Below are 21,056 nucleotides of genomic sequence, written 5' to 3' on the forward strand. Positions count from 1 at the left end.
AGGCTTTTTTGTGTTTGGATCGGTGATTGGGCTAGAGCAGAGCGGTCCACGGTGAAAATTGCTCCCCAAAAAACGATTCGGTTCGCTCGCTGAATTTTGTGGACACGCGGCCCGCGAGCCCATTCGCTCACGTACGACTCTCCCTCGGCATACAAATACCTCTCTGGCCCCCCTCTCCCGAACCCTAACACCACTCCCCACTCGCGCCGCTCTCTCCTCCCGAACCCGAGCCGCAACTCTGCAGCCATAGCGCCGCTCTCTCCTCCCTGATCCCAAACCCTAGCCGTCCACTGCTCCTCTCGTTCCCGCTCTGTCCACTCGCTCTCAAACTGGAGACGCAAGGTGGCTGGCTGGCAGCGGCGGCGCAAGGCCATCGACGACACAAGGCGACCACGTTTTGCTGGATGCGGGTAAGTCTTCATCTCGCTTCTCTTCTTTTTATTTTTCTTGATCCGGTTTTCTTGATCTGTTTCTTGATCTTTTTTTGTTGATCCGTTTCTTGATCTGTTTGCAGGGAACCGGTAGGGACGGATCTGCATCTTGTTCGGCCTTTTCTTCCTCTTCGTGGTTTTCTTGGTAAGGTAGTCTCTTGATCCCTCCTTCACCTCTCTTCTTCATGTTCTTCTCCGGATCGTGGCTGATCTGTTCTTGATCTGCTATGCAGGGCTCTGGAAGGGACCAATCTGCTTATTTCTTGCCTCCCTACGGCATCCTCTACTGCCTCTTCCAGTTCTTGATTTCTTGCAAGGTAACCACTTTGATCCGGTTCTGTCCTTCCTTCTCTGTTTCTTGATGTTCTTAGTTGTAGTTGCTATATGTTTATCTCCCAGTGCTATATTGTTGGTCTCGTTGGTAAGGAAGTTGGAGTACACCTTGTGTACATGCAGTCACTGTGTACTTACGTTAGCAGTAGCATCTTGGTGATAATTAGTGTCGATTTTTGGAGTAGTGCCAAACTTGGTGATAATTGATGTGCTGATTTTGGAATGTCTTATTTTGGACAGTGCAGAAGTTTGTGAAATACCCAGAGCAAAATATGTTGTAGCAAGAAACTGACATCAAATATTTGTGTTGGACCATGGGTTTCATTCAGTCTAGCTTCGATGATGTGTTATGGTGTGCGCAGTTGTTCTCAATCTGTTTACAGGACATGAATCTTGTATTTGTTCGATCTATTGAGAAATTTGCTTTTGTAAGAACTGTTGTGCTATCTGTCATGTAAGATTTATCTTTAGTTAAAATCAGCATTGCTACTTGTGTTCACTCTATTGAGAAAATGTTCAGAATATACTAGTTACTCTGTTTTGATCTTGAGATTGGTTCTGATCTTAGTTATGGCATGTTCAATTAGATTGGTTCTATAGTATTCTGAAACTAGGTGGCTACATTCTCAGTTAAGAACAATTTGTTAAGAACAATTTTGACATTCTCAGAATATAACATAATGTACTTACAACAAGTCTCTCCCCTGCTTTATTCTCTAACCTAAGCATAGTAACATCTTGTACATAGTACTGTATAATGTACTGTTTAATAATTAATTAGCTTATGTACTGTTTAATAACTAATAGCCAATCAATTACTTTTTATTAATTAATTAGCCTTATGTACTGTGTAATAGTTAATCAGTTAATTAATTACTTATTTAAAGGGTGCTGGAAGGGACTGTTTGTGGCTATCTTGTTTAAGATAATTGGCTGATTTGTGCTCTTTCTTGGTCTTTTTGCAAGGCAACTTCTTGGATCTAGTTTCTTATACTGTTCTTGGTTGTACCTGTTATAATCTCTGGACCTTTTTTTTTGCAAGGCTCGCGAAGCTTCAGTCTGCATCTCCTAGACCATTTGCTACCACTTGGGATTCTTGCAAGGTAATTTCGTGGATCTGTGATTGTGTGTGCTGTCATTGCGATTGTGTGTGCTATTGGTTGCCCTTTCATTGCCCTGAGATTATTTAGTGTGTATTGTTTAATGTTTATTTTTCCATGTACTGCTTAATTTATCCATGTATTGTTATTGTTTTCATGTGCTGTTTCATTAATCCATATACCTTTTAATTAATTTCATGTACTGTTTCCATGTGCTGTTTGTTGTTTATTCATTTATTTTTATTAACTGTCTAATTAATTACTACTACTGTTTATTATTTATTTGATGCTATTTATTAACTGTCTAATTAATAACTTTTTGTTAATATCTGTTTATTAATTATGTAATTAATTACTGCTTGTTAATTGCTGTTTATTGTATATATTGTTTATTAATTAAGCTAACTAATTTAGCTACTCAATCAAGCTAATTAATTATGCTTAATTAATTAACCTAATTAATTAGCTTGTTTGATGCATTGTTTATTGTACTGTTTATTAATTAATTAGTTTAATGAAGCTATTGAGCTAATTAGTTAGCTAATTAATGACCTTATATGTGAGAAGTAGCTCGATGGGCCAGTGTGGTTGAGCTACTTAGCATAGCTAATTACTTAATTACCTTATATGTCAGAAGTAGTTCGAGCAATGCATTGCTCTAACTACTCGTTTATAAGCTAATTAATTAATTACTTCTCGGCTTTGTTGATTTAGATGGATTTCACATCACTCTGGCCAAGATCCAAGTGCCCCGCCTCCTTCAGGATCCAAGGTACAACTGTACCAAGGTTATTCCTCTACCAAATCTGCTTCCCTCCAACTTGCTTTCCACTCTTTGGATCAGAGGAGAGATGCATGGATGCTATTACGTTAGGAAGGGGACTATAGAAATGGTATCTACAGTATGCTCCTTCCCCTAGCAAACCCCTCGTATTGTATGTGGACAGAAGAACTAGTGTGTCTTGGGCTGCGTGTGGCGCATAGTTCTGGCTTTGTCTGACGAGTGATTCTCGTCTATGTAGAACCGACACAATTGTGTCCTCGTGTAGTACGCTAGTGATACGGGGATACGTCAGGACAAGCCACGATATGCGTATCTCCGGTATCCCTCTTTTGATATAAAACCAAAGAAATGGGGATACGGTAGGGATACTGGGAAGATACATACGGGATACTGAGGAAGATGGAGATGGCGGCTGCCGGTACGTGAGGAAGAAGATCCTGGTGGTGGGGGGAAGATGGGACAACACCTAATGACGAGGGAGAATGTAATGATCGAGAGGAGGATGGGGATTGTGGCCACCTATGAGCCAGAAATTCCAGGCGGCGGCACAGTTGATGCTGTTTTCCTTTCATGTTCTGCAGTAGTTGAGGAAGATGGTGGCAGAGAATACTGGCGGCTGGAGGCTGGAGGAACGCGAAAGGAAAGACTAGGGTTTTTGAAACTGGGCCTTATATGGGCTAAGTGAATGGTTGCACAGGCCTTTAGTACCATCAAACTGCTTGAAGCTTCAAAATCATCCACGAAAAGAAAACATGTGGCATATGTCATAATTATAATGTTATGTTATCAATCTTGTATTATATAACTAAAGGACATAACTATACAGCAATGTGCACACAATGGCATTAGCATGTGGCGCCGAAACTTATCTTTCCTCCCGTTGCTCCTAATCACTCTCGCTGCTCCTGGTCACTCTCAGGAGTACAAAGCAAAGACAAGAAACATAGCTGCACTACCATGACTCTAATCTGCTACAAATCTAGGAAGATATCAAAATAGTACTCCCCCCGTTTCTAAATTCTTGTCTTGTGGTTTTAGTGCTAATTTGAACTAAAACCATGACAAGAATTTAGGAACGGAGGGAGTACTAGACTACTGGCTGCGGCCTACATCCACCTACTGCGTACTGCAGTACTAATACTATTTTGGCTACAATATTTAGTACTTTGCTAGAGGGTTATGCACTTTGCTATGATGCGTTTGGAAGTTTTTCTTATCTCTTTGAAATCCTCTTTCCAAGCTAATGCATGTATCTGTCGTAAAAACCTAGATGCAAAGATAATTAATTATGGTAATAACAACTGACATAAAAAAATTTAACACATTTATCTGCTACCTACACCAATAAAAATCTAATAGATGGTAAAAAAACTAGTAGCTACATCAAGAAAATCTGGTAACCGATGATTTCATAAGAAAATCTGGTAATGGATGATTGCTAACTAGTATTATCAGTGTTTTTCATAAGAAATTTCTTTTCATAATTATCCTTGTAGCCGGTACATATTAATCCGGTAGCCAAGATGTAGTGGGATGGACATTTGAGACTTGTCAAGTTTTCAAGTGCCATGAATAAGAAGTCATCCGTGATAGGTTTTACCATAGAAAAATGTGACAATGTTTCTACAACCGCCTTTTAACCCAACCGAATTAGATCTTCACGGCTACTCCTTGCAACCTGCAGCCTTGACCTTCTTTGTACTGATCCAACTGCCACCTCAGACTAGATCCGCCACAGTACATCTCCTCAAGCCACCTCCACTTCACCCTTCTCGAGGCTCCCACAACGGTAACAACACCATGTGCAACCTTCCGGACAACGACAGCTCACATGAAGGCCTTCTTCTCATAAGCCTGATGGTCGGCACAAAAAGACTTGGAGGATGGTAGTGAGATCATTTTGAGGTGACCTGCCGTCTTCATGCTAGATCTGGACATCCAGATGTGGTCACAACACTGCCCGCCCTTGAAGACCCGCGACGGGCAGGCAACCATCCATATCAGAAATGCTCAGTTCACCTATCATCAGATGTGCATGGAGGTAGTTCTGATTCTCTTAAATGGTGGATGAACTATGTTCATCATTTGCTTGTCAACACAATAAAATATTTTTCAAAATGCAACACAACCAAACGTTTACAATTCATTGGAGATGTTTAGGGCTTATTCGGTTCACAAGATTTTGAAACCATAGGAATAGGAGGTCTCACCTAATGCTTAGAATCCTTAGGAATTAGGCTAAATTGGACACAATCCTTAGGAATCTAGCATGTCCATTCCTATGAAACAAATGCTACACATAAGAAAAAATCCTAAGGCATGAAATCCTGTAGAAATCCTTGAAACCAAATGAGCCCTTACAATACTTTATATATATAGTTGACACTTATATGCAGATCTAAGATTTACTATTGTGCGGACATAGTACAGAAGGATTAAGAAAAACAAACCTTATCAAGATGTCCATCATGCCTTCTCTTCTCTTGAACAATCCACCCTCTTGGTAAATTTTTCGGGTCAATCACAGATTTGCGGCCCATAACCTAGATCTGTATCAAAAGGCCCAAAGAAAATCTCCACATATATCTAATATCCTCGCCTTTTGAAATAGATCTTGGCGTTATGGGTTGCAAACCTGGGATTGACCCGAGAAATTTACCGACAGGGTGGCTTGTTCAAAACAAGAGAAGGCCTGATGGACATCTTTATAGGATTTGTTCTTCCGGAACATTTTGTTATATATCCACACAATATTAAATCTTACATCTGCATATAGCTGTCAAGTATAAAGTATTGTAAATATCTCTTTGTTAATGCATTTTGTTGAGGACCGAATCTAAAATTAGTTCATCTATCATTTTTGAGAATCAAAACAACCTCTATGTGCATTTTGGTTCCGTGACCGCATTTGGCCAGCTAGATCTGGCATGAAGACGCAATGTCACCTCAAAACGATGTCACCATCACTCTCTAGGTCCTGTTGTGCTGACCATGAGGCCTACGACAAGAAGGCCCTCCCGTGAGCTGCAAGTTGCGGAAACTGATGTTGGGGTGACGTTGAAAACGTCGGAGCAGAGTCTATCTAGGTGTCTTCATGATGGCAAGGTTGTGCACGAAGCTCCTTCTTGTCTTCTCAACCTTGGATGCCACCTTGCCTCCTACTGGATCTGGCGGTATGGTGTGTGGTGACTGTGGTCGGATGTGGCCTACAATGGTGTTGTTGCCTTTTTGTGAGCCTCGAAAGGGGAAAGTGGATGTCGCCTAAGGAAATTTAAGCCTCGTTATGGCGGTTTTTTAGAACCGTCTTGGATGTGTGTCAAGAATACAATATTCTAATGCTGAGGAATACAATACCTGTCCTTTATCTATGAGTTTGCCTTTTCAAATCTTATTGCATGTATAAGCAGTAACTATGTAAACACTTGCAGGGTGTGGTATAAATCACACATAAGTGTTCATTGTTCAAAATTATTTCTAATGCTGAGGCTCAATTTTGTCTGCACTAATTTCAGAAAATTGTTGATAAAATGATTAGAAAAATCTACCGGTCAACAACGAAAGTGGCAAGTATTTTGGACTGGTGGCAATAGCATACCTTGTCCAACACCTCTAAGCATCAAACAACAGGTTAACATTAAATGATTTGCATTGAATTTTTTTAAATCTACCTTGGATGAATTGTTTCTTTGTTTTCTAAATGAAACTTCAGAATCAAATTAGCGGTCTTACTGATTTTTATTATGCTATTTTTAGAGAGGAAACTCATCTGAATCATTGCCGACCATGCAACATAGTACTATCCTTGGAGACTAATGTTATGAAAGATTGTTTACATGATGCCATTTGACTTGAAACTTGAATTATTGCAGTAGTTACTCATTTTGGTTTATCTAAAAAGTAAAGTGATTCCTAAAACTGCTGCGAATATTGCTAGTGATGCAAGCAACATGGGGTTATTGCATTACAGTAAGATGCAATTCAATACCCTTTTCCTAGTTTCTTGCATCACTAACAATGATCGTAGCAGCTTCACCTTTTAAAGAAAACATAAGTGAGTAGTTATTGTATTCAAGCTTCAACTCAAATGGCATCATGCGAACCATTTGTCATTTTGTCGTAACATTAATCACCAGGATAGTACTACATTGCATGGTCGGCAATGATACAGACGAGACTGGTCCCTACAAATAGCATGATAAAAATCATGTAAGAATATTAATTTGATTTCGAGTATAATTTAAAAAATCAAAAAACAATTTCATCTTGGGTAAATTTGAAAACTGTTCAACGAAAAACATGTTATGTAACCTGTCTGATACATAGAGGTGTTGGACAAGGTATGCTACCGACACCAAGTCAAAATACTCTGCCACTTTCGCCATTGACCGGTAGATTTTTCTAGTCGTTGTATCAATAATCTCAAATTAGTGCAAACAAAACTGAGCCTCAGCTTTTTATGAAATAATTAAGAACACAGAACACTTGTGTGTGATTTCCCACAGCCTGCAAGTCTCTACATAGCTGTTCGTTACACACAGTTAAGTGTTGAAAAGGCAAAAACATAGGTAAAGGAGAGGTCTTTACTGTAGAATATCATATCCTTTACGCCTTTACGGACCATCCAAGACGGCTCTAAAAACCCGCCACACATGAGACTTACATTCAAACGATTCATTACTGGGATGGAGATTTGAGACGTGTCAATTTTCCAAGTGCTATGGTAAAAAAGCATCCGAGAAAGGTTTAGCCACAGAAAAAGCAGGAAGGCTACTGCCCTACTGCTCCCCACACCCTGCTGCCCTGCCCCTCTCTGTATTGAACCCCCTCGAAGATTTTTCGGGCTTCTGGGCGACTGTTTGTGAAAGGAAACTACTGCCCAGTTTGCTTGAAGGTAGTCCCATCCTATTACTTTTTCTTGGCATGACTGCTTGTTTTCTACACAGAACGAATTTATACGCCTCATGGCATTAGTTCGTATGTCTTGTTTTGTCCCACTGTTTCGCATCTAATAAAGTGGCTATGCATGAGGTCTTAAAGTGAGGATTGTATTTGTCTATAGGTTAAAGTCTCCTAGTTGAGACTCAATTTGTGTTGTTAACTTGGAGAACGTGCGTAGCAGTCTTGGTTTACACATACCATAATGTTTTTCAATGCTTTTCTGTGTTAACTTCTATATACTTGTTTCTGCTGATTGGGTTTGTCTTTTCAGGTTTATAGAGATCCTGATGTGATACCTATGGCGTGCTGCGATATTTGTGAAAAGTGGGTGCATATTGAGTGTGATGTCATCAGGTCTGTATCACTGTATGTTGGTTTAGACCACATAGATTGGCAAACAAACGTGTAGCACGTCGAGTATTTTATAACGAGCCGATGGAATCCGGCGAGAGACACGCACGTACATGAAACCAAGCTAGTTCTACGTCAAGCCGCACACAAGAGAATCAATTGGAGAGCTACAGGCCTGAATCGAGCCTGTCTTCTTTTCTTTATTTTTCTGGGTTGATTTACAAGGCACCGTTTGCACATATACATGGGAAGATGCATACCGATACAAACAACCTAACTAAATGCGACTAGGACTACAAACTAAACCAGAAAACAAACTCTATTTGGATTGATCTTGAGCTTACACTGTATGAATGACAACTTCTCATTTTTCTTGCTTTCTAGTCTACACGGCAAATTTGATCATTGGCCCCACTTTACCTCGCACTTTGATGTTCTGTGGTGCATACTTTGCTGCCTTTCCATAAATAAATTATGCAGTGAGGAAAAATACCAGCAGTTCCAAGCTGACGAATATCTGCAGGCGCATCATGCCGTGGTGAATGCTCCCAGGTGATATGTACTTCTGTCGTGGTTCCTCATTGCTGGATTATACTATGTCATCTTACACTCATTTTGCTTCTTCAGATCAGGGATCCAGATGATGCAGTTCGGGAGCTTTGGAAGACAATGATCTTATGGTTAGTTTAAGGGCTGCTGCTGCACTGCCTTCTTTAGAAGATTTATCACCATCAAACCCAAACTCAGATGATGAAAGACTCGGTGCATTTGTACTAAAAAATGATGGTAGAAGCACACTAAAATTCTCTTTCAAAAGTAACAGCAGTAAGCCTCCATTACATCAATCTGGGCAAGAGAAGATTGTTCTCAAGACCTCAGTGTCAAATAAGAAGCATTCCAAGAAAAAAAGGCAATCAAGGAAATATATCAGTTGGTGATCCGGATGAGATATTCTTGGAGAAAAGGCATGAAGCCAAATCATAGAGTAATTTGGGGGGTCATCTATAGAAGGTAGCCATGGCCAGAATTCAATTAAGAATGATGATAGTATGTTTACTTTATCTCCAACTCGAAGTTCAGAGAAAGCTGCTGCAAACAATGCCAATATGATACCCAAAGTCAAAATGAGAGGCAGTAAATTTTCCATCTTAATGCCTGAATAGCTGGATTCATCTCGTGATTCTTTATTAATCCCTTTATTCGTAATAAATAATACTTGAGCTAGTATTTTTTTTCTTCGCAATGTAAGATTTGTTTACTTCAGATTTCTTCCCTTTGTACTGTGTTAAATATTAAAGTAGCTTGGTGTCCTTTTGCTATTTCAGGAGGGAAGATTGATGTAACAAGCCAGTTCAAAAGCTCAAGGAGTGAGAAAAAAGAAAAGAGTGTAATGAAGCTAGTTAGAGAGACTGGAGTTCAATAAAGAAATAGCCTTTTGGGAGATTAGGGCACTTCCAAAAAGCATGTAGCTGGAAAAAGGAGCAATGCTATAATTTCTGGCATGGAAAATGCAAGTGAAAGCGGTACAAGAGCAGATCATTTGGACAAAAACAATCTATTCCCAATCAGCTGACAGATAACCAGGCCACTGCTTTATTACCCCTCAACAACTCTCCTGACAGCTTAAAGCCATCATTGGCTTCTCAGCAAGAGGAGTTAAATGTTGCTAAAGGCCAGAGATCAAAGAGGAAAAGGCCTTCGATGGACAAGATGGATGGCTCAGATCGGAAGGTAAGACTCCAGGCAAGAGGTATCACACCAGAGCACAGGCGATGAAGCAATCACTTGGATACTGCGCAAATTGGGCAAGGATGCGATTGGGAGGAGGCCGGATTGAGATCCAACTACCTTCTGATGGCAAGTGGTGAGCTCTCTCTAGCCTAAATTCTTGTTACTTGTTCTGTTTATCTATATCCATAGTCTATACTCTATAGTACCTAGTAATTTATAGTTGGTGTCCGATCATCCACAACTCTCTACCATTACCATGACAGAATTATGAATTAATGGGCCTAGCCTAAGATCGATAACGAGATAGGCTTATACTACCTACTAATTTGAAATTGGGGTCCGTTCATCTGTCCCTCTCTACCTTCACCGCACATAAAATTAATTGGCTTACTAAGATGATAAGGTCGATAACAAGCTAGGTAGCCATCAGCCCATATCAACACATAGATTTAAAACGGTTGGCCCACCGCACACAGAATTAATGGGTCTAGGCGTCCAGCCCAAAATCAGCAGCAAGACCTTAATGCAACAATTAAGGCCTTGTTTGGCACTTGTGTATTTTTTTAATCGCTAGTGTTTTGGTATTTGAGGGGTTTGGGTATTCACCCAAAACTCTGAAAAACCCAAAACACTAGTGTTTAAAAAAACACTAGTATGAGAAGTGTTTTTAATTGGTACAACAATGGGGTGTTTTGTGGGGGGGGAAACTAGCGTTAGGCCTCCAATCCCTTCCTACCAAACAACCATTGGTTTTTTTTAGTGTTTTCCAATTTGGAGTGGATAATACCCTAGAAAACACTACAAAAACAGTAGTGCCAAACAAGGCGTCAAGGCCTAAGAGGATAACTAGTCTATATACCGTTGTTTGGATATACATAATTTGTGAAGACCGTAGCAACACAAGGGGCACTTAGCTAGTATTTTATTATATACTCCCTCCTTTTGCAAAGATTTACGAATTAGGTTTTGTTAAGACAAGGCATTGACCAAGAATTACTCAATCAATATGTAATTTATATGATGGTAAATCACACTTATCAGCAAGAACTTTTGAAGACGAATCTATCGGTATAAATTTCTTATCTTAAAAAATACATATTAATAGAGTAATTCTTGGTCAAAGCTTTGTCTTATTTAAACCAAATACGCGACCTTTGTGAAAAGGAGGGAGTACTAGCTGCATTTGCGCGGCTAGACCCCTCATTATATCTCTCTTAATTTATATTTGGTCATCTTCCTAAAGTGACAATCACCAACTCACGCTTATATGTACGTATACTTCTATCCAAATACTTCCTGCGTCCCAAAATAAGTGTTGTATAGATTCTTATACAAATCCACGTCACTTATTTCGGGGCGGAGGGAGTATATTTTTATCTTTTTCTTTTACTTTAGATCTGAAATGTCGTAATCTAGAGCCACAATGATCGACGTTGTAGATTATTTGGCCTATGTGGACGAAATGGTCTGTGACAGCACACAACCTGATAATTGGTCCAATCAAACATAACTTCATGTGGGCTTCTCTCGGTTGTAGTTGGTTGCAAGTGCCTATCTACTCTCCATATTGTTGACTGCCACAAAATAGGCAGCGCAGATTGGCTGGAGAACCTTGGCCAGAATGGATCACTGGAAGAACTTGTAGTAAAGAATTGCCTGAGAATTAGTCAGTATGAGCTCCTAAAGTTTGGTCAAGGATGGATGAAGCTCCAAAAGTTTGAGTTTACGACGAATGCAGGTGTATGAGATCATTATTCTAGATGTTATGATTCCTCATACAATGCTCACAACCCGAGTAGATATAAGAGTTTGAAGGATTTGATGTTTACACGGTTTACAACTGGGCCAGAAACAAGAAGATCTAGCAATAAATAATCAAGAACTCATTAGGCGAGTACAAAAGAGCAGAGCATGTTCAGAGGATTCAGCCGATTACAGTAAATACAGAGGCTGGCGGCCGGCGGAGTCAGGTGGATCAAACAAAACAACGATCTTCTATTTAGGAGCTGCTAAAAGCAAATCAGGGAGGGAGGTGGTTACATGGTGCCACTGGGTCTTCCGCTTCCGCTGCAAGGGGAGGCATCGAGTGAAACGATGCGGTGGCCGTTACCTGCTGTGTGCCAGTGCCACGGCGAGATGCTGCGGCCGGTGGCAAGAGAGGGAGGGAGGGAATGGACGTGCGGGAGAGGTGACAGAGGAGAGAACGCCGCCGTGGAGTGCGTACCGCCATGGCCGCTAACAAGCAAATCCATCAATTCATTCCCAAGATTTGCGGGGAAGCCGGCGTCCAGCTCCTGGACGACCTGACCGAGGGCGGCAGGAGGAGGCGGGGCGGCCGGAGGTGGAGAGGAGGTGGGGCGGGGGAGGAGTGGCGGCGGCAGGGGAGAGGAGCCCGATCCCGCTAGGGTTGCTCGAGGGGATCGGTCAGGTCTGGACGAAAAAATGGTTCGCGGAGACTGGGGAACTTGGCGGTGGCATTTGGGGCGTAAAAACGGTTTGCCGTCGGGACCAATTTCTCCATGCAGCCCGTTTTACATGTCATTTGGGTTGGGCTTCTCGTAGCAGTTCTTGAGAAATTTTCCTTTCTTTTGGGTTTCAGCTGCCTGGAACCTATAAGTTGGCCTAGAAGCCCAAAAGAAGGGGCCGTTATTTTTTTTAACCTTTTGCTATTCAATCTCTATGATTGTTAGATGGGCGTTGTCCTCTAAATGAATAGCACGTTGGAACAGGACAAAGTCCCTGTGAATGGTCTTTGCAGGAAAACATTACAGCAACTTATTGTTAACTTCTTTAATTCTGGTGTTCTAGTTTAATATGGTAGTCTATACATAACCTAGTATGCTCCAAGTGGTCAGATGTGCATTGTTGTAGTAGGAAACTGAATACTGCTTGATAACTATGCGGTGGAAAATGTTTGTTAATAGACAGCCAGGTGAATGCACTTCCCTCAATCTCATGGATTCATTTCATTCAGCACACCTCGCATGTAAAGTGATGAACACTTAGTCCTGAGCCCTGACGTTGTATAACAGATTCTTTTTTTGTAACTGTATATGTATGTCAGTGGCACTGTTGGCTCTGATACACCAAAGCATAATTTACTTGTTTTTTCTAATCTTCACTGGAAATAGAAAAAGATTCTGGCCTTTTCTGTGCCTTGCCCTGTCCTGTGTGGACACCTTGCTAGCCATGAAAGCATGCTTTTGTGTGACATAATCTTACACTGCATCAAAATACAGTGTAGTCATCCTTCAAAATTCGAACATTAATTTATTCTGCAATTAGAAGCTTGTAAATCTCAACACCCTCAGGCGAAGTGGAGTATCATCCTTTGTTGGCCTGAAGGCTGGAACTCGCGGGTGGCCGGATGAGTTTCCCTGGAATTTTCACAAATGATCATTTTTTTTCCCGAAAATGAAGGAGTCCAGGGAGTCCCTCTAGGCTCTGCAATGTACCTTACTTTGGTGCATTCAAATATGCAGATTATGAATAAAGAGTTGAGGAAAGTGAAGGTACGGCTAATAATTAGGAGCCAAATTAGGATCTTCATTTGGTCCTTGATTGGAACCATGGAGTCATCCTATATATGAGCCAAATTAGGAGTTAAAAAAAGGCTTCTTTATATGTATATATAGGAGCCAGATAGAAGTAAAACAAAAGCAAGTAAAAGTAAAACAGCAGAGATGGCCAACGATGTAGACGAGATTCTATAGCAGGATCGATCCGCACGCCTCCTCCTCCTCCTCTTCTTCTCCACTCTCTGCATCTCCGGTTTCCAAGTGTAAATCCAGGACTTGGAGTCGGACACACGAGACCATCGCCCTCTGTCGCAAGGCACGATGTCCAGATCCGGTGCCCCCTTGGCCTCGGTACTGTTGCACAACTCCAGGGTCATCGTCTCGAGCCCCGGCGCGCTCGCGATGAGCAGCTGCACGAGGCTGACCTGATCGTCCAACCACGGGCGGAAGCCGGTGATCTTTGCATACCGGAGTCGCTCCAGCGACATGTCGACGGGGCCTTCGTCCCCCTGGTCCTGGTGGCAGAAGCAGTTTGGGTCCGAGCACTCATCGAGCTGAAATCAATCGGCATTAAAGTGAGAATTCAGTATAGGAAGAGGTAGCTCTTGTGGAGTAGTAGAAGATTATTCATGGATATCTCTGATTGAAACCCTGACCCGCAAGTAAGAGAAGGCGATTTGGAGGCGCTGTACGTTGCTGCACCGCGAGACGAGCGTGGCGACGCCGCCTCTGAGGCAGTGGGCCTTGATTCCGATGCGCATGGACGTCCACACGTCCAGGGTCAAGTCTGCGATGTGGGGAAGCGGTGGCAGGAGGCTCAGGACCTCGCTGTCGGCGTTCCACTCCACGGGAGGCGGCCTTAGAATCAGGCCGACGCTTTCCGCGGCGGCGCAGCGCTGGAGGAGACCCACGGCGGCCTGATTCCAGTAATCGGTGTCGTCGCCGGGCGCGTCGTGCGACACCAGGTGAAGCTGCTCCAGGCGCCGGACGGACTCCAAGCCGGTGAGCTCCAGATGGCGCAGCATGAAGCTGCAGACCAGAAGCTCCAGCCCCGGCGCCGAGATCCTAGCCGTCCCGTCGAACCACAACCACCAGCAGGCTTCCAGGTGCAGCGCCTGGAGGCCCCGCGCGTAGAGCTCGAGAGACGAGAGGTGCCTGAGGTGCATCAGCCGGAGCTCCTGGAGCGTGCTTGCGGCGTCGAGACGGAGCGCGTAGAGCCCGTCGATGTGCTCGAGCCGGAGCCGCCGGAGACGCGGGCTGCAGCAGGACGACAGCAGGAGACCCAGGTTGTGCTCGTCGGCGTCGGTCCGGATCGTGATCTGGCTGAGCGTTAGGGCGATGAGCGCGTGGAAGGCGCCGGCGCGGGGGCCCGGGACCGTGAGCGTGGCCGTGGCCAGTGTCAGGCTCATCGTCTCGGCTCTCGTCGTGGCGGGGAGCTCGGCCTGGAGCTTGTTGTCGTCCCTCAAGCATAACTCTGACCTGCTCGGCGCCGCGGGCGGCACCGGGGGCACCGCGAGCGTGAAGATCCCCGTGACGCGGCGCGCGGCGAAGCGCAGCCACGCGGAGAGGTGCGCCGAGGTGATGTCGGCGGCGTGGTCGTGCCTCAAGGAGTAGCCCAAGAGATCGGTCGTGTCTAATACGGAGTAGTCGTGGCAACACGAGGCGTAGACAAAGGAGATCCACAGCGCGTCCACGTCGGGGCCATCGTCAGCGCGCCGCGAGAGAGCGGCGTCCATGGCGGGGATGAGCCGGCGTGCGTCGTCGTCGTCGATGGTGGTGGGCCTGCCGCCGACGAAGAAGAGAAGAGTCTGGGCGGACAGGATGTGGGCATCGTCGTAGTCGAGGCCGGTGACCTGGTTGCCGGCGGCGCCCTCGAGCTTGCACATCGATGTTGCTGGTTCCGCCGACGTCGGCATCTGGCCCTTCCAGAGTGAGAAGATTGGCCAGCCAAAGGCATACATACATAGCACCGTGACTTAACTTGCTTTCCTAATAGGATACTATCCCGACTCTAACACGTGACCGATCTGTATGACACTTCTACTCCTATACGGATAACACATATGACTCTAAATGTGTTGTTCACATCTAAGTTTAAACACAACTCCACACTAGCACACGTGTAGAAACCGGACTAGCAAGATTAAATCCAACACGTACGGGGGATCGAGTTGAATCAATTTATGAGGGTGACTCTCGTTGGCTCGTTGCGCTCCGGGGAGTCAATTTCTGTTTCTAAGTTGGGACACATTTAATTGTAGAGGTGCAACATGTTGACCCTCAGGTATCTTTGACACTCCTTAGTTAACTAAAACAAATGAATTAGTTTTTTAAAAAGTTGTATCATTTTATTACTTTAGTTCATTTGGTTGAACTAAAGAGGGTCAAAGGATACTGTAAGGGTCACAAAATTGCAGCTCTATCTAATTGTGACTAGTTTGAGGCAATATTAGACATATAAGCTGGGTCCCTAGTATGACTAAAAATAACATACACATATCTCTGTTCCATTTTACTCCCTCCGATCCATAATCTGATTTCGTACAACATATTACCAAATCAGCCACAGTGGATGAGAGAAAGTATTATTGTTTATTGCTTAGAGGTTGCATCTAAGTCTTCGTGTCATTTATAGATGCAACTTTTTCGATGACCGTGGATGATGTAAGTACCGTACCAACAAATACTATATATAGCACTCAGTTTGGATTGCAGAATTGAGCACAACAGTCAAGCTAGCCAAGGTTCATCGCAGTGTTAAGTTGTTAACACCCATATGACTAATAAGATTAATTAAGGATAAGCATACATTCATGGCATCCTTTTATGTATTAAGAATTTGGCTAAGGAATAAAATCTTTTATAAAATATCGTAAATCCATAACCTCCAACCGAGTGAAGCAACCCACATAAAAATATTTGCAATTACCTTGACACTATTGGCATAAGCACAAATGATTGTGAAATGCTTACAAAATTCCAAAAATAATAATTAAACAAGCTATTGGAATTTTTAAACCCCATTTGAATTTTTAAATGGTAATTTAATTTCAAACATACTCAAAATAATTTGAATTTTTTCAGTAGGAATATATAAAATGGTTGCAAACCTACATTTCAATTTTCATAAGTTTTGGAGTCGATTTTCTCTTGGAAACGTTTTCTCTAAAACCAGGTACCAAATTGCAAAAGGAAATAAAAAAGAAATGTTTCTCTCACGTGGGACCAAACCTTTGGCTTTGACTGTTCGACTGGGCAATTATTTTCTCTGGCTCGTCGGTCCCGCCCAATTGATTCGCTGCCGCTGACACGAGGGCCTGCCGTCAACGCCCTATCTCCCCCGTCCCATCGCTTGTGGCACGCCTCAACCTACCTTGGTCATTTGGTTTTTGTTTGGTTTTATCCCATCCTGATCTTACCAAATATTTTGGTTATGATTCTGCTTGTGCAAGATTTGGTCAATGTTGGTAACAAAAATGAAATAGAGTTGGTCATGGATATTGACTTACCAAATTTTGTCAATTATACAAGTGCCAAAAATTTGGTCATGACCAAAAAATTGATAGAGTTGGGTTTGATCATCAACCAAACACATCCTTGGTCCATTGGAACCACAGAGTCATCATAACAAAACATTGTTACCAAAACATTGTCTCGGCTAACTGCCTAACTGCGAGGATAATATTGGTCAACTGCTTCCTCTAAAATGACCAAAATCCTGCTAATGCTTGGACTGGTCAACTGCTCACTGTCTTTAAAACTTTAGACAAAATAGAAGAATGCGACGATTACACCGGGCCTGATATATGCCAGCGCGGTTTCGGCCGTCGGATCTGCTTTGAAATCCGTGTGCCAGAGGAGATCACGTGGGGAGGGGGGGACAGGGTTGGCGCGGATCTCAACGCAGATCTGATGACCGAAACCCGTGCCGGTATATACCGGGCCCGGTATAATACACTTTGCGCGAAATAGAAACGAACTTACTGCAGGGAGACCGAGATGTTTGTCCTGGAACCTCTTAATAAGAGAAAAAAAACAAGTGGCAAAAGGTCTATACTTCGCCCTTTTGTGGTGGGCACCCGGCCCTCCAGATTTTTCAGTGTTCTTAATTAGTATCATCCCGGTTGCCGGCGGACGTCGTTGGCTTTAGATCAGAAGAGACGGAGGAGCTGACTGCTCGCTTCTTACATTACATAGCAGGATCCGGACGCCTCCTCCTCGTCCTGCTGTTCTCCACTCGGCATCTCCGGCGTCCACGTGTAAATCCAGGACCCTGAGTCGGACACACAAGACCAATGCCCCCTGTCGCAAGGTACCATCTCCAGATCCGGGGCCCCCTCGGTGTCGCAGAGCTCCAGGGTCATCGTCTCGAGCCCCGGCGCGCTCGCGACGAGCAGCCGCACGAGGCTGGCCTGATCGTCCAACGACGGGCGGAAGCCGGTGATCTTTGCCTCCCGGAGCCGCTCCAGCGACATGCCCATGGCGCCGTTATTATCCCCCTGGCGGCAGAAGCAGTCTGGGTCCGAGCACCCACCGTCCTGAAAATCAATCAAGGAACTCAACATCAATCGGTTTACGCACAAATTAAAGCGAGCATTCAGTAAATTCAGGGTCAGAAGAAGATTCATGGATCTTTCTGAGTTCTGACCCAGTAAGTGAAGGCAATTTGGAGGCGCTGGACGTTGCTGCATCGCGCGACGAGCGTGGCGACGCTCCTCCCGAGGCGGTGGGCGGCGTATCCGATGTGTACGGACGTCCACGCGTCCAGATTCAAGCTGGCAACTCTGGGAAGCTGTGGCAGGAGGCTCATAACTTCGTGGCCGGCCGTCCAGTGCTCGCCGATGGGCGGCATCAGAGTGAGGTCGACGCTCTCCGCGGCGGCGCAGCGCTGGAGGAGGCCGACGGCCGCGCCGTTGGTGTCGGGCAGGCAGTGCGACCAGAGGTGGAGCTTCCCGAGGCGCCGGACGGACGCCGCGCCCGTGAGCTCCAGGCGGTCCGGGCCGCACACGTCGCCGAACACCAGCGACTCCAGCCTCGGCGCCGAGATCCTGGCCGTCCCCTCGAGGGAGGACATCGAGGGGCAGGACTCGATGTGCAGCGCCCGGAGCCCCCGCGCGTAGAGCTCGAGCGACGAGAGGTCCGGGACGTGCAGCAGCCGGAGCTCCTGGAGCGTGCACGCGGCGTCGAGGCGGAGCGTGGCGAGCCCGTCGATGTGCTCGAGCCGGAGCCGCCGGAGACGCGGGCTGCAGCAGGAGGATAGAAGGAGGCCCAGGTTGTGCGCGTCCGCTTCGGCTCGGAGCGTGGCCTGGCTGAGGAGGAGGTCGGTGAGCGCGTGGAAGGCGCCGGCGCGGGCGGCGGGGACGGCGAGCGTGGCCGTGGCCAGTGCCAGGCTCATCGTCTCGGCGCGCGCCGTGGCGGGGAGCCGGGCTTCGAGGCTCGTGTCGCGTTTGACGCACAGCGGCAACGTGCTCGGCGCCGCGGGCGGCACCGGGGGCACCGCGAGCGCGAAGCTCCCCGTGACGCGGCGCGCGGCGAAGCGCAGCCACGCGGAGAGGTGCGCCGAGGTGATGTCGGCGGCGTGGCCGTGCCTCAGGGCGTAGCCGGCTTGGGACTGGAGCGCCGCGTATTGGCCGCGGCAGACGCCGTAGACGAAGGAGATGTCGAGCGCGTCCACGTCGGGCCCGTCGGCGCGCCGCGCGAGGGCGGCGTCCACGGCGGGGATGAGCCGGCGTGGGCCGTCCGGGTCGTCGGTAGTGGGCCTGCGGCCCACGGAGAAGACGAGAGTCGGCGCGGACAGGATGTGGTCTTGTGCGTAGTCGAGGCCACGCACCTCGAGCTTGGGCAACGACGTCGTCGGCATCTGGACCAGCGAAAGGCGTACGTACGGATATCGATCGATGCCTTAAACGTTCAGGTATTTATACTGAAATTTCGTAGTATAACGAGTTAGAGATGAACACGACACAGACCGACGTACGGGAGAACTGTGAACTGAATCGTGAATCAGTTTATTTATGCTTATGCGTGCGTGACTCGTCGTTGCTCCAGGACTCTTGCACACGTGATCGATATGGATACGAGGGCAACGGACCGCTTTTTTTCTCTTTGGTTTGTTTGGGTCGCGGGCCGTACAGAATTGGCTCCGCTGTCCGGCCTTCGTCTGTTTGGATCGCCCACCCTCCAGCGGTGTGACCCAAACGCTACGGCCTATTTTTGGCATCGGAATTCAAATCGCTCCCCTGTTCGCGGCCAGATTTCCCGCCGGCAAGGATTGAGGTCAAATCGATGGCAATTTAAAATACGAAAATACAAATTAGCGTTCAGGCCTCGCCGGCATACATAGCAAGCATAGTTTCATACTTAAAAAATGAAACAAATTTGGCCACATATCATTCCTCCAAGGGCGCATCATGTTCTTGTATCATCTTCCTCTTGGCCAAGAACCAAGCACGCGTCGGTTCGTCCATGAGGTTCAAGTCCGCCGTAATGATCCTTGTCTCCTCAGCGAGCATAGCGGCCGCGGCGGCAGTTCTGGTCGCCGCCGCATTGGCCTCCTCGATGGCGAGCTTCCTCTTTTGCACGTCGAGGAATTCCTTCATTTGCTCCTCCTTTAGTTGAAGCATCTTCTCCTTCACGGCCTCTTTCTCGGACCACATCTTCTTGAGTGTCTCCTCGAAGGCAAGGTTGGAGGCCTCACACTTGGCGTCCAACTTGGAGTTGGTTCTCCCCCTAGGTCAGACGGCACGGCTTGCTGCCTCAGTGTGGCCAGAGGCCTCGAGGTCGATGGCGTTGCAGTCGCGCTTCTTCCCATCGCAGGGGATCTTCTTGGTGGCCACATAAACATCTTGCCACTTCAAGGCCTCCATGAAGATCCGCCAACAATGGATTAAGCCAAACGGTTTCTTGTACATCACTTTGAAATACTCCAAAGCTTGATACGCCTGCCGACAATGAGGACGACACATTGTTGAACACAAACAAAAACACATGAGAAGAGGACAATGTTGAACACAACTCACCATGTCGCCGACACCGACGCTGCTGACTGGCCTCGCCTTCACGTGATCATGCGCACCCGCGAACTTGTTGCATTCAGACTGGATGAGGCCCCATCTCTTTTGAAGGGAAACCTCTCCCCGGTCGCTAATGAAGCTGTACGGGGGCAAGAGGCGATGCTCATGGAAGTAATCATAGATACGCTTCCAATACGCGGTGCCTTTTTGCTCGGCCCCCCAAATTGGATCTTGGCCAATTTCTAGCCAAGCCTCGCACAGCAGCTTGTCCTCGCACTCGGCGTACGCCTGCGTCCTCTTGCTTTTGCCCTTCCTTTGACACCGGGACGCGTCCGAGCCGGGATCAGTGCCGATGCCGGTGTACAACGCCTCAGTGTCAATGCTGACCCCCTCTTGTGTTTCGTTGTCCCATTACTCGTCAACTTCTTCCTCAAACACCGGGCCCTCTTGGCTTATGAGGTCGTCCATGAACTGGGACGGCTCGGTGTAGTAATTCGGGTCGGCGGGATCAACGGCCGGTTCGGGCATATCACCGAACAGGTTGCGTCTGCTATCGAAAGAAGAGGTAGGGAAAAGGCGGGGCACCTTCATCGACAGGCTTGGCATCGTGACTGGGGACACATTGAGGTCAAGCGCATCGCCAGCTGCTGCGGACGGAGCCCATCTCGCCGGCGTCGAAGCCGTGTCGGGCGATTCTGATGATGGCCTCACAGCCGGCGTGGTCGGCCGGGGTGGCGATGGGTGGCTCACCACGCTAGACTCCATGCTCGCCGCTGTCGTCGGGCGACAATGCGCCCTGTGCTAAGTTGCCAAAGAGGAGAATGGTACGCATCGCCTCAGCCTGCCGTCCTTGGGCA

General features: G+C 46.1%; 2 protein-coding genes, 2 non-coding genes and 1 pseudogene across 4 annotated transcripts; 3 read left to right on the forward strand and 2 right to left on the reverse strand.

Moving 5' to 3' along the window:
• Positions 1 to 270: 270 nt before the first annotated feature.
• On the forward strand, positions 271 to 12,619 carry LOC100839019 (annotated as a pseudogene).
• On the forward strand, positions 5,176 to 5,286 carry MIR7764 (microRNA MIR7764). Its single transcript, NR_127053.1, has one exon. It is a non-coding gene; the product is annotated as a microRNA MIR7764 (primary transcript).
• MIR7750 (microRNA MIR7750) lies at positions 6,403 to 6,832 on the forward strand. The gene has a single exon (NR_127037.1). It is a non-coding gene; the product is annotated as a microRNA MIR7750 (primary transcript).
• Positions 12,620 to 12,936: 317 nt separating the features above from the next.
• On the reverse strand, positions 12,937 to 15,218 carry LOC112272448. The gene is made up of 2 exons (XM_024463219.1): positions 13,843 to 15,218; positions 12,937 to 13,740 (listed from the first exon to the last, which is right to left on the reverse strand). Exons 1-2 carry the CDS (start codon positions 15,145 to 15,147, stop codon positions 13,288 to 13,290), a joined length of 1,758 nt encoding a protein of 585 aa, XP_024318987.1. The 5' UTR covers positions 15,148 to 15,218; the 3' UTR covers positions 12,937 to 13,287.
• Positions 15,219 to 19,920: 4,702 nt separating this feature from the next.
• Positions 19,921 to 20,805, reverse strand: LOC104584859 (glutathione S-transferase T3). Its single transcript, XM_010240624.1, has 3 exons — positions 20,615 to 20,805; positions 20,206 to 20,512; positions 19,921 to 20,127 (listed from the first exon to the last, which is right to left on the reverse strand). Exons 1-3 carry the CDS (start codon positions 20,803 to 20,805, stop codon positions 19,921 to 19,923), a joined length of 705 nt encoding a protein of 234 aa, XP_010238926.1.
• Between the last annotated feature and the right edge of the window lie 251 nt (positions 20,806 to 21,056).

The sequence above is a fragment of the Brachypodium distachyon genome, chromosome 4 (assembly GCF_000005505.3).
Source record: "Brachypodium distachyon strain Bd21 chromosome 4, Brachypodium_distachyon_v3.0, whole genome shotgun sequence".
Lineage (NCBI taxonomy): Eukaryota > Viridiplantae > Streptophyta > Magnoliopsida > Poales > Poaceae > Brachypodium > Brachypodium distachyon.

What these genes read in the sequence shown, in the direction of transcription:
- LOC112272448 (XM_024463219.1), bottom strand. Translation starts at nt 15,147, where the DNA reads ATGTATGCCTTTGGCTGGCCAATCTTCTCACTCTGGAAGGGCCAGATG. An exon ending in TCGCCTTCTCTTACTTGCGG is followed by an intron (nt 13,741 to 13,842) that starts GTCAGGGTTTCA and finishes GATTGATTTCAG; the next exon opens with CTCGATGAGTGCTCGGACCC.
- LOC104584859 (XM_010240624.1), bottom strand. Translation starts at nt 20,805, where the DNA reads ATGCCAAGCCTGTCGATGAAGGTGCCCCGCCTTTTCCCTACCTCTTCT. An exon ending in TTTGAGGAAGAAGTTGACGA is followed by an intron (nt 20,513 to 20,614) that starts GTAATGGGACAA and finishes CCGGTGTCAAAG; the next exon opens with GAAGGGCAAAAGCAAGAGGA. An exon ending in GCGTCGGTGTCGGCGACATG is followed by an intron (nt 20,128 to 20,205) that starts GTGAGTTGTGTT and finishes CATTGTCGGCAG; the next exon opens with GCGTATCAAGCTTTGGAGTA.